General features: G+C 42.5%; 1 protein-coding gene across 1 annotated transcript in view; it reads right to left on the bottom strand.

Annotated features, from left to right (window-relative positions):
* The window catches only part of LOC127625694 (potassium voltage-gated channel subfamily D member 3-like), a 257,002-nt gene extending 246,654 nt beyond the window's left edge, over positions 1-10,348 (bottom strand). The window contains exons 1-2 of the mRNA XM_052101041.1: positions 10,149-10,348; positions 7,790-8,965 (exon numbers count right to left, since the gene is read on the bottom strand). Coding sequence (XP_051957001.1) covers positions 7,790-8,892 — 1,103 coding nt within the window. The 5' untranslated portion in view covers positions 8,893-8,965; positions 10,149-10,348. The remainder of the gene's footprint in view (positions 1-7,789; positions 8,966-10,148) is intronic.
* Positions 10,349-13,083: the final 2,735 nt, after the last annotated feature.

Below are 13,083 nucleotides of genomic sequence, written 5' to 3'. Positions count from 1 at the left end.
GCATTCCGAGGGAGCATGACATCAGTTTCACCTGTCGATGTGCGCCCTTTCCGAGCACAAACCATGCAAATTACATACCCAACTTAAATGGCTGTATCTACTGGCTCCCCTGGAGTATGGACACAGTTGTAGTATCTTTTGAAAGAAGACACTTCAGGCTTCACTTCTCAAATTTCAGAATTAATGTATGTTGTTATTTTAAAGCGCAAAAAAAAAAAAAAAGAAAAGTTTTGGACTTTGAGATGGGCTCATTCTGTTTAGAAGACTTCATATAAAAGATAATATACAGTTTTACAACAGGTAAGACAACAGTGTTTACAACAGAATGCTGCTCCGGTTGCATAGTCTGTCGAAGAACGATGAAGTGTAATTCTTCCAGGTGAGATCTCATGTAAACATGGAGAACATATCAAGATTTATAATTGCGTACAAAAGTGCTACTGGACGTTATAGAATGAATTCTGTCACGGACAATTGACCCAAGCAGGCTGAACTGGATTCATCTGGCGATCGCTATTTCATAAGGTATAAAGTCCCGTTTCTGATATTGCATGTTGCCACCCGCACTTCCGGCACAAATAAACAAATTGCTGTTTTTGGAGGACTGTCATCATGCATCAGAGATCGGATATCAACGTCGAACACTTAGACCTTCGAAAAGACATATAATCTGTTATCATTAATCGCATATTCATGCATGCATATATCAGAATGCAAATCTATTAAACGTAAGCAGAGTGACTTCACTCCCGAGCGCAAACTAATATGTATCAATGGGTTAATATAGCCTCCACCAAGCCTTGTGAAAGAATTTACTTCATTCAGTACAACATTCGATGAGGTTCCCAGAGCGCCTCCAAGGGCGAATTTACGCGATCCATAAAACGCAGCATTTTCTTACTCCAGACGTACTTCATGTTTTCATCGCTAGCACCACTGTCGCGGCGCGCCTCTGACACCTAGAGGTAGGCTCCGCACCGCTTCCCCTATTCTTCAGATTATCTACCACCAGCGTAAAGCATTCCGCTATTATCAGGACATACAGCGAGTAATTCCCATCTCATGGCATACTTTCATTTTATTATCATTCAGGCATCATCAAAGAGCAGAAATTCGTTGGCATGTCTTCACAAATCATTCACTCATCGTGGTCAGACCACTACAGCAACCACTACTCTGAACCAATATGATTGACAGCGTAAATGTCGGAATCCAGCCATACATGTTTAGGTGTGCGTGTATCTGGTCTCCGAAATATGTCAGAGACAATGGTAACTCGGCACAGCAGCCGTCGAATCAGCTATCAAGCACATTCGGAAGGAGATTTGCAAATATTCACAAAATATAAAGCGCGATACTGCATCTTCAGGTCGTAAAGGTGGGACATGAACAGCCGGAACTGATCCATGCTCGAGAATCACATCCTGAAGATCCTGATTCATATCAACACACATTCACAAAGCAGTCTTGTGCAAGATGATTTTCACAAACATGCACACATTCTCGTATGTTTTGGGGCACACTTCCTTCAAAAACTAAACTGTCCACTGCATCTTCAGGGCTCTATGCCGGGAGTACATGAAGACTCTCATGTTCCTTTTACAGCCAACAACTAAAATCATGAAGCTGAGACATTATTCTTCTCACCCGATTTTCGAGGATAAGAGGGAGGAGAGCGAGAGAGAGGAGAGAAAAAAAAAAAAAAACACAACGAGCCACATCTCTAGAATTCTAGACATCACACACCTTCTCTAACCATGCAAGCTCCCCCTAAAGAAACATGACAGGATCAGGTCTATTTTCACGTCATTCCCTGGTCCGTTTGGGTCTCCTAACTCTCCAGCCCCATCAGTCCACCTCAATTTTGCCATGCTTATCATTCCTCAAGGCCACTCCGCCGTTTTTTCCGCCTCCTCACACTAGCTCATTCCATAGACGGCCTCTCCTACCCACCAATCGATGAATTTCCGGACGACACGCCCCTATTCTCAGACATGGCTCCCTCCATAGGATTCAGGGGTTGCCATCTAGGACCATGGTTCACAAGGGAATGGCCAGAATGATACTCTCTTCAATATAGCTTCCTACGCTCCAGATGCTCTCTTCGTAAGTATTCCCATTGCTAGATATTTAATAATTTAATGTATTTAACAAATGATCTCGACCTACAATACAATCCCAGTCTCAATGCGGCTCAGCGGAGGGAAGAAAGAAATGACACCGAGACCCAAGCTTCAAATCCTTCCTTGCCATTCGTACAGCACTTCATCATACAGTCCAGCAAACAACCTTCCCCTCTACCCTCCAATGAAATGGTTCTTTACCCCATACGGGGTAAAATATATGTTCGAGTTCAGAAATAGGAAATACACTCGCAGAACCACTGCAGCCTCGTTCCGCGATGACACAGCAAGCTACATCTACAAAAGAAGTTTAAAATGTGCCTTCCTTATTCCACACCCATCATCACGGCCAGCTTCATATGGGTTCCCTCAAATGCATCGTAGTCATGCGACAATTCCGCAGTAGTTACTACAATCAATAAAGTCCGGCCCTCCTCGAACCATCATGTCCCCAATGAGACGTCTGACATGGCAGTGCATTACCTGTGACTCCATCATCCAGCCAGACACATCCCCAGGTTTCTCAACTTCCCTCCCTCGCTTCGCAGGAGTTCCACAGACCTGCTCGACGGGCACCCTTCGAGGTATACCGGAATCTACTACGAAGATGCTCGGCCGCTGCTCTCCCTAATCATACCTGAAATGGTCAACTTGACCCAAATCATCAAACAAGCTCAACTCTCCATCAGCCATAAGTTCTCATGCATATCTGGTGGTGGTCGGTGGCTCATCCTTACCTGCACTGATTCAATTCAAGCAAGCTCACCGCTCGCAAGGACAGCACATAACTATGCCCCCCTCGCCGGGCTTCCATAATCAAGCATAGTTCTGTCGCATATGGATCGCTCAAACTAGCCGCCCTCGCCGGAAACTCTCACCATAACGAGATGGCTTTCAACAAGGTATGGCACGACAATATCGTCTTTATCGTATTGCCTTATGTATGCGTTCACTCTGGCAAAGATAACCATCAAACAACTTTCCCTCGTCGGAGGGTTTTCATATCAAATGTTTTCTTTCAACAAAGGGATTGCACGCAACATCGTCATTATCATACGGCCCCGTGCATGCCATAACCCCGGCAGGTTATATAAAAAAAAAAAAAACAAACACACACATTTTATCACTACTTTCGGAGGGTTTCACAGTTAAATGTTTCCTTTCAGCAAAGGGATTGCATGCAATGTCGCCATTATCGTATGGCTATGCACGTCACCCACCTCTTTCAACAAAGATACCCAAACAATCATTCCCTCGCCGGAGGGCTTTCATATCAATCGTATTTCAACGAAGGGACTGCACGCAACGTTGCCATTATCGTATGGCTATGCACGTCACCCACCTCTTTCAACAAATATACCCAAACAATCATTCCCTCGCCGGAGGGCTTTCATATCAAACGTATTTCAACGAAGGGACTGCACGCAACGTTGCCATTATCGTATGGCTATGCACGTCAACCACCTCTTTCAACAAAGATACCCAAACAATCAATCCCTCGCCGGAGGGCTTTCATATCAAACGTATTTTAAACGAAGGGACTGCACGCAACATTACCATTATAGTATGGCTTTATACACGTTGCCCACCTTCGGCAAAGATACCTCGAACATCTTTCCCTCGTCTGAGGTTTTTCATATCAAATGTCTTTCAATGGAGGGACTGCACGCAACGTGCCATTATTGTATGGCTTTAAACACGTTGCCCACCTTCGGCAAAGATCCCTCAAACAACTTTCCCTCGCCGGAGGGTTTTCATATCAAATGTCTTCAACGAAGGGGCTGCACGCAACGCTGCCATTATCGTATGGCTTATATATGTTCCCCACCTTCGGCAAGGATACCTCAAACAACTCCTCCCTCGTCGGAGGGTTTTCATATCAAACGTCGTCCTTCAACAAAGATACCGCACAGCAACGCCGGCCTAACGTAGGGCCGCATACCACGCTGCTCGCCTTAGGCAGATTCTGCACAACCAAGGGCTTCAACGGAGAGCCCAAAAAAAAAACCTTCCCATGCAAAGGCTTCACACAACCATACCAGAGATGTCACAAATTTCATGTCAATTCTGATGCTCACATCTCGCACTGAAACAGCGCCTCCCTATTGCGGCCCCCATGGCAAACAAATAGTTGCCCTGACTTCAGCCACTGGCTAGTGCGGTGGACATAAGTCTGAAGGGCACGGACTGGACAAAGTCTGTGAAGTCTTTCCTGGTCCGGTGTTGTAAACGGTGGGGAGCAGAAGGCTTCGAGAGTGACCGGATGTACAGTCGAGAAAGGAACCATAGGCAGGTAGTCAGGATGAGGGTACAAAATTGCTTTAGCCATTCCTGGGGCAAAATCTAAGCAGGCTGGCAAGACAGACTAAGTAATTGCCATAAGAAAAACCATCTTGAGAGTCAGACGTTTATCAGACGCTGACATTAGAGGTTCAAAGGGGGTCGCAACCAGACCCTCAAGGACTATTGCTAAGTCCCATGAAGGGATCCTGGTCCTAACAGGAGGTCTCAGTCGCATGGCTCCACAAACAAAGTGAGCGAGCAAAGGATGTCTCTCCAACGGCACCCCATCAATCAAGGCGTGGCAAGCTGATAGAGCAGCCACGTAAACCCTGAGAGTGGCGGGGTATGTGCCTGCTGACAATTTTTCCTGCAGAAAGTCCAGAACTGAAGCAATCTGGCAGATAACTGGATCTGCATTATGTGCAGTGCACCATCTTTCAAGGACACCCCATTTATTGGCGTAAATTCTTCTAGTAGAGGGAGCCCTAGTACTTAGAATGGTCTCGATAACTTCAGGTGAAAACCCAGTGTCCCTCATTTGGTACCCTTCAGGGGCCAAACATGAAGGTTCCACAGCTCGGGTCGGGGATGAAATATTGTCCCCTGCACCTGGGACAGAATGTCCCTCCTGTCCAGAATCGCCCAAGGCGAGCCGTCAAGGAGAGACATTATCTCCGAGAACCATACCCTGTTTGGCCAACGCGGCGCTATCAGTAAGAGGCAAGACCCTTGCTGGCGAACTCTGGCCAAGACTCCCGGGAGCAGAGAAACCAGAGGAAACGCATACAGGCGCATTCTGGGCCATGTATGTGTCATCGCGTCCAGACCCAGGGGGGCTGGGTGACTCCGAGAGAAGTAGAGGGGACATTGCGCTGTCTGTTGGGAGGCAAAGAGGTCCACTTCCGCTCTGTAAAATATCAACCAGATTTGTTCCACTACCTCGGGTGGAGTTTCCACTCCCCCTTTGGTATTTTCTGTCTGGACAGTAAATCTGCTCCCACATTCAGGTATCCAGGAATATAAACTGCTCTGATTGATACTGATGAACAGTGCAACCTTGGCCTAGCCTGACTTTGCTCAGGGTGTTCTGAATGGACATGAATTGAGTGGGAGACAATTTTGACCGCATCATGATCGAATTCCATACAACACCCAGATAATTTCTGGGTAATTTCCTGAGTGGGAGAGCGAACGCTCTTTTTGACATTGAGTCTCAGACATAGATAAACCAGATGAGCTAAGATGATATCCCTCTGCTGAACAGCCAGTTCTCGTGACTGTGCTTGTATCAGCCAGTCGTCTATGAAATTCAGAATGCAGATGCCCCGGAGTCGCAAAGGAGCCAGTGCTGTATCCATGCATTTCGTGAATGTGCGAGGTGACAGGGTTAGGCCAAATGGAAGAACTTCCTGTATTGTGGCAGAATTTCTATATGAAAATATGCGTCCATGAGATCGATCGTGACCAACCAATCGTGATGTTGGATTTGAGACACGACCATCTTGACAGTTAGCATCTTGAATGCCCTGATTGAGCAATTCAAGCCTCGAAGGTCTAAAATCAGACTCAATCCCCCATCCTTCTTGGGAACCCCATCAGGAAGTATCTGCTGTTGTAACCTGACTCTCTCTGGAAGGGGAACATGTTCTATGGCCCCTTTGACCAAGAGATTTTGCAGTTCTTTCCCAGTAGACATGCTTGTTCCGGTTCACGGTAGTGGAGACCACGCCATTGAAACGCGGAGGACGGCAATCTAATTGAATTCTGTAGCCTTTTTCTACGGTTCTTAGAACATTTCCGTGCTGCCAGGTTCTCTGAGATGGGTATCAATTTTGACACTTCCTGTTGAGGTGATGTCGAGTATTCGCATCCTGGACTAAGGCAGGAAGCAACGGAACACCAAACATTTTGCTGGAAACCTCTAACTCCTCAAACACCAGATGTGGCAGGAATGGAGAGGTTTCGTAGGGGTATCGGGAAGGTACAGGTGAATGCTTCACGCGCCCCTACCCGAGGGGAGCTACCCCCACAAGCCTGGACGCAAGACCGTCAGGGTTTTTTCTTCTTAGAAATGACTGCCCTGAGGTCTTGCTTTGGGGGCTGCTGAGGGCGAAGAGCCGGCCCCCAGTCTCTACGAGGGGGAGCACGACTCGCCACGCTTTGTTTTTGAGCCTCCCTTCTAGAAGGATTGGGGTGGGGCTGGGTGGCCAACGGCCCCTCCCCCTGAGTGCGGCGAGGAAGGAATTGCCCGAAGGCTTCCTCGTGACTCTTTGCCTCCTAGAACCTGGTGATATCTAAATTCTTAGCGTCACCAAATAAGCCAGAAGGCGAAACCGGGGCATCGAGAAGGAAAACTTCAGGCTTACGAGAAGGATCAGCTGGATCTGGGGAGAGAGCGAGCGATAGGGACAGACCCCTCTCTCGCTCCTCAGCCAGATCTATGCAGGAGCCCCACGATGAAAGAGTGGGCGCTGGCACTTGGAAGTAAGCGAGATGAGTGCAAATCATTTTGACTGTAAACAGATTGCAATGCTCGCACCCGCCCTGCCCCATTCATAGAGCATGGGAACACACACCGCTTGCTTTGTTAATCAGTCTTTTTTTTTTTTTTTTAAAAGAGAAAGGTCTCTGCACACTGCATAACAATTCTAACTCCTGACAGAGGAAAGTAGAAAGTTCTGACAGTCAAGAAGCACAACACACACAGAATGATCTGAAGACAAAAGATCCGATGATGCACCTGTGACGCATCTATTTATAGCCCTGCTACAGGTGCATCCAATGATGTCACCAGCAGAGGCTGTAAATTCTGGTCAATTTCATTGACATGTTGCACACATATTCACAGCTGGTCACACCTAAATTTGTTCCCAAAGCGCTAAATCAGCGCAGCATCAAAGTGTAGTTTTTGGACAGGGAACTTTATAGTCACTAAGTACAAAAACGTATACTTTAAAGTTTTTTTGCTAAATATTTACAAATACTGACTCTATAATGCTTCACAATGCTTCACAATGCTTCATGGGATTGGGCAATCACTTAGCTATTGTGCCATGATTTTGTCCATTGGTCACAGCAACATTTCTGATTGGTAGATCCCTCTTCAGGATTATGGGTAATGTAATTCTTCACTGAAAATTCAGCAATTAAGCAAGTTTTTTTTTATTAATTTAAAATTACATTTACTTTTGTATTCTACGGAAGCATAAAACAATGATTACCAACCTTAGAATTTATGGTAGGTCTGTCTTGAAAGGTCATAAAAAAATAAAATAATTATACATGGAGAAAATGAATGGGATTTGTACTTCTAGAATACTATTGTTTCACTCTATTTGACAAATATTACATGCCACAGCAAAAGCATTAAAAGCCACACTTACCCAAGCGTGGTCATGGTCACAATGGTATACCAGAAAGAGGCTGGAATGCTAGTGAATTTAGTGGAACTGGACCCCTTTTCTGCATAAAACATGACCGTGGCAAAGATGATAATGGCCATTGTAAGCGAGAAGAGGAGGAAGCCGAGCTCAGAGGCACAGCTCTTCAGTGTGTATCCCAGGATCCGAAGACCTTGAGAATGCCGTGAAAACTTGAAGATGCGAAACACCCGAAAGACTCTTAGGGTGACAAAGGCACCGCTCACATCCTCGTTGTTGGTCATTACAAGGCCAATGTAGTAGGGCAGGATGGCCACTACATCAATGATGCTCATCACACTTCGCATGAACCGGTAGCGACTGGGCGCTGCAAACAGGCGCATGAGGTATTCCACAGTGAAGATCATCACACAGGCCGTGTCCATGCAGAAGAAGGCTACAGTGTAACGTTCGCCACATGGCATGTCTTTTTGGTTGGGTGGGGAACCACATGGAACCGTTTCCACCACATTTGTGATGACGGAAATAGCAATAAAGAAGCCGGTTACGTAGTAGAACACCAAGGCCATAGTGCTAGTATGGGGGTTCTCAAAGGCTCGCCACATGGTCTCCCGAAAGTTCATGTTGGGTAGTTTAATGTCTTTGTTCTCATCCTGGTCATCCATGAGTCTCTCTGCATTTTCCCGTTTACGATCCTTGTATTCTTCGTAACAACAGTCACCAATAATCTCAGGAATGATGCCAAAGAAAGCAAGTTCCTCGTCATAGGCTGAGATGCACTCATATCGAGGATAGTGCAGCTTGCCAGTACGATAGAAATTGAGGACACTGCGAAAAGCATCTGGGTCTCTGTCAAAGAAGTACTCCTTCGTTTCCTCATTGTAAAAAAACTCTTTCTCGCTACTGCCTAGGAGCGTGTCTGGGTAGCGGTCCAGTGTAGTCTTCCAGGTTTGAAAACGGCGCCCACTGACATTCAGGATGATAAGCTCATCTTGCCTCTTGCTATGATCCCTGGGAGCCACAGGCATAGGGCAGTTTGCCACTGGCATCCAGCCAATGGCAGCTGCTCGGGCAAAGGGAAGCCATGCTGCCACTCCAGCTGCCATGGTGACTCAAACTTAAGAGCTCTGGACAGGGGCGCCACCTTCAAATGTACCTTGCTCTAATATCAGCCATCATCTTTGGGAGAGAGGATTCACACAAAAAGTCAAACTAATGGATTTTGACTAGATAATGCAGCAAACTTGTTTAAGAAATAACAATAATGTTCTACAAAAAGGTTGTCTGGGTTTCAGCTGAAAGTGGGAAGACAGTAACCAATTATATATTTTTACATCTGTTACAATTGCATGACTTGTCCAACATTTTTGAGCCAAATAATGTTAGCGAATGCAGTTTTTTACAAAGCATGAGTATCAATGTTTAGTAAGGTAGAGTAAACAGAATACTTAATCTACCACAAAATCTACCATTTAAATCAAAGCTTATCATATTTTCCACTACAATACCTTATTATTACAGTTATTGTTACTACACTGAAGTGAAGTGAGCATGTGCAGTGATAAGGTAAACTTAAAGAGCAATTTCTAACATTTTAAGTTCTGGCCCTTAAAAATGTATTTGTAGTCAGGTTGATTCATATGAAATGTCATATTTCCTTTGAAAAAGAAAAACAGTTCATTAAAATTTTAGCACATTAAGAAATGTTTTATGTTAACCTGAAAAGAACATAAAAAAAATAAATAATAAAAAAAAACATTATCAATTAGACTACTCGTTGCTTCAAATTAATGTATTGATGTTAGATGTTTGTGTGGGTAAATGTAAAAACATTGATTTCACATTCTTTTTTTTTTTCTTCATTTTTTTGTTAACTAAACATTAACTAAACGGTACCAGGCTTAACTTGCTTGAGCATTTTGGGTCTGGATGAGCTACCTGTTGAGTCATGTCCAAAAACTGATAAACTAATTAGTTCACGAAAAAATTGTAAAGAAAAAAAAAAAGAAAAAAAGAAGAATCAAATTTGGACACAGCAATATTGAAAGAAAGAAAGAAAGAAAGAAAGAAAGAAAGAAAGAAAGAAAGAAAGAAAGAAAGAAAGAAAGAAAGAAAGAAAGAAAGAAAGAAAGAAAGAAAGAAAAATATTATATATGTATTTTAAGGTGGAATCCTGTTTATATTAAGCTGCTGATGAATGAACCGCATCTATAAAAGGGCATCCTCTTCTCCTACATAGCAATCATAAACGATCAGTACAATAACATCATATAGGCCTACTTCTGAAATTATTCGACGAAACGCAGTACTTTATCAAGAAACATCAACACACAAAACATCAACAAAACACCGTTACACTTACCTAAAAGTCGCGTTGTGAATATGGCTACAATAATACAGAACTATTTAAATAATGAACTCTTTCCCCACTGTGTGCGTGTTGGCTTAACGCGGGAGCGCAGCGCGGATTTATGTAGTAAGAGTACAAATGAGAAACAGATCGATGAGCGAACAGATCTAAGTCGATGCTCGCGATATGAAACATCTCATTTTCACGTCAGTCCCTCAGTAAGCGCTTCAGCAGCAGGACCTAGAAGAACTGAAGAATCAAACTCCAAATACACCTGATAACAAAAACAGCACTCTCTCTCTCTCTCTCTCTCTCTCTCTCTCTCTCTCTCTCTCTCTCTCTCTTTCTGCCTCTCTCACTCACTCTCGCCTATATCAGATTCAGTCTTTATGCGCATTCACCACCAGTTGTATGTCCTCCTTTCATTTTGTCTCTTCTTTTAGTCACTCCCTTTCTTTCCTTTATTGCTCCTTATTCCTTTATAATTATTTTGTAATGACTTGCCTTTGTAACTTGATAATGGAATGTTGGGGAATTTATATATTCACATTCCTCTATATATGTTGAATTAGCAATAAATAAAAAATTACAACATGGCCAAAAATAACAAAACTAAAAAAAAGATTCAGATTCAAGATCTGAAGTACTTTATTGGCATGACAAAATATTTGTACATATTGCCAAAGTGTTTACAGCTAAGCTGCATACAAATAAATATATATGCATTATATATAAATTATATAAATAAAAGACTAAACATACAATGTCTGTTTGACAAATGATGTAAAAAGGATAACGTTAAATAATACAATTTAAGTTAAACATGAATGAAATATTACTTAAAAACGAAAAAATATAAGAAAGAACCAAAAGAAAATATGATGGATACACAGAATCAGGTCAGTTCACTCACCGTCACTCATTCTGTGGCAGACAGACATAAATTGTGCTGCTATCACACAGCAGTCCTTATGTTCACCCAATAAGAAGGGTGGTTTTTCATCATTTGTTAAACAGTCAAATTTACTGTGTATATGTTTCATTCTGTGGTAACATTTTCCTGGATGGCTGTATATTTTGTGCATTCTGTTAGAAAATGCAGCTCAGGTATTCTGGCATGGTATATTCTCTTTTTATGTCCAGATAGCATTGCATTTTACTGTTGTTACATTTGAGTTTCCCAATAAGTCATATCATTTTGTTTTACTTGCACTATAATTTGGCTGTATCTGATTAGTTTAGCAGTATTTTTCTGGTCCATGTCTTCAATGTGATGAGGGTTAGAAGATGTTGGTGAAGTATCAGGATTCACTATTTTGAATATAATAGTGTATATTTGAAAATTCTGCCATGCATGCCTTATTGTTATGTGCCTGTGTACTTGTAGAATATGTTTACAGTATGTTTTCCCAATTTGGTGAATTCTTGATTTGGATTTTTTAGTGGAACCCACACTTCACTACCATACGGGGCAATCACCCCAATCACGTATTCTAAACAATATAACAAAATTCTAACAGGTATCTCTATAGTACATTGTCTTTTTATGGCATAGAAGGTGCTGCAAGCTTTATCACACAGTTCATTCATTGCGGGGTTAAAGTTACCAGTGGAAGTGATTACTAGTCCTACATAATTGTAGTGTGATGAGTATGTTATTTGGTTAGTTCCTTATGTGAATATTCGTTGAGTTCCCTGGGATCTTTTCTGGAAGGTCATGATTTTAGTTTTACTGAGGTTTACTATCAGGGCCCAGGTCTGACATTATTGCTCTAGCAGTTCCAGGTACTGCTGTAGACCCTATTCAGTGGGAGACAACAGAACCAGGTTATCTTCGTACAGCAGACATTTGATTTCTGAGTCGTGTAGAGTGAGACCAGGGGCTATTGCTCCAGACTCCAAACTGCAACCCTGACTTACTCCATGCTCCTGGGAAAGATGTATTTTTCTTTTAGTGCTAATTCTGACACCACATTTGCTTTCAGTGTACATTGATTTAATGAGGTCATAGGTTTTACCTCCTATGCCACTTTCAATAAACTTGTAAAATAATCCATTGTGCCAGATTGAATAAAATGCCTTCTTTAAAGTCAATAAAGCATGCTCTCTGTCTTGCATAATCCTCTTCAAGAAGATATATTGGACTAGGATAATTAAATAAATAAACACTAAATCTTTAACTTATAGGTGATTTGGAATAAGCTACTCAAATTTAGTGAACAATGATTTAGATAATGTGTACTTTGATAATAGAATCAAAATTAGTTAATATGGTTAACTTACATTAATAAATCTTTACTTCATATTTGTTAAAATAGGATTATTTTTAGGAACAATATCATAATATTGAACATATATATAAGAACACCATGGTTCTAATAAAGTATTAGACATGGTCTTTTGCTGTTGTAGCCCATCTGCCTCGTTTTGACATGTTGCGCGTTCTGAGATGCTATTCTGCTCACTACAATTGTACACAGTGTTTATCTGAGTTACGCAGCCTTTCTGTCAGCTCAAACCAGTCTGGCCATTCTCCTCTCTCACCAACAAGGCATTTCCATCCACAGAACTGCTGCTCACTGGATGTTTTTTGTTTTTTGGCACCATTCTGAGTAAACTCTAGAGACTGTTGTGCGTGAAAATCCCAGGAGATTAGCAGTTACAGAAAAACTCAAACCAGCCAGTCTGGCACCAACAATCATGCTATGGTTGAAATCACTGGGATCACATTTTTTTCCCCATTCTGATGGTTGATTAACTGAAGCTCCTAATCCATATCTGCATGATTGTATGCATTGTATTGCTGCCACACATTTGGCTGATTAGATAATCACATGAATAAGTAGGTGTACAGGTGTGTTCGTAATAAAGAGCTAAGTGAGTGTATGTTGATCAGATTCACATGTTTTAGTCTTTTAACTAGTGAAAATACAACTTAATGGTTGCG

Source organism: Xyrauchen texanus, chromosome 32 (assembly GCF_025860055.1).
Source record: "Xyrauchen texanus isolate HMW12.3.18 chromosome 32, RBS_HiC_50CHRs, whole genome shotgun sequence".
NCBI lineage: Eukaryota > Metazoa > Chordata > Actinopteri > Cypriniformes > Catostomidae > Xyrauchen > Xyrauchen texanus.
Note: the sequence above shows the minus strand (reverse complement) of the source record. Positions and strands in the feature narration are given on the sequence as shown.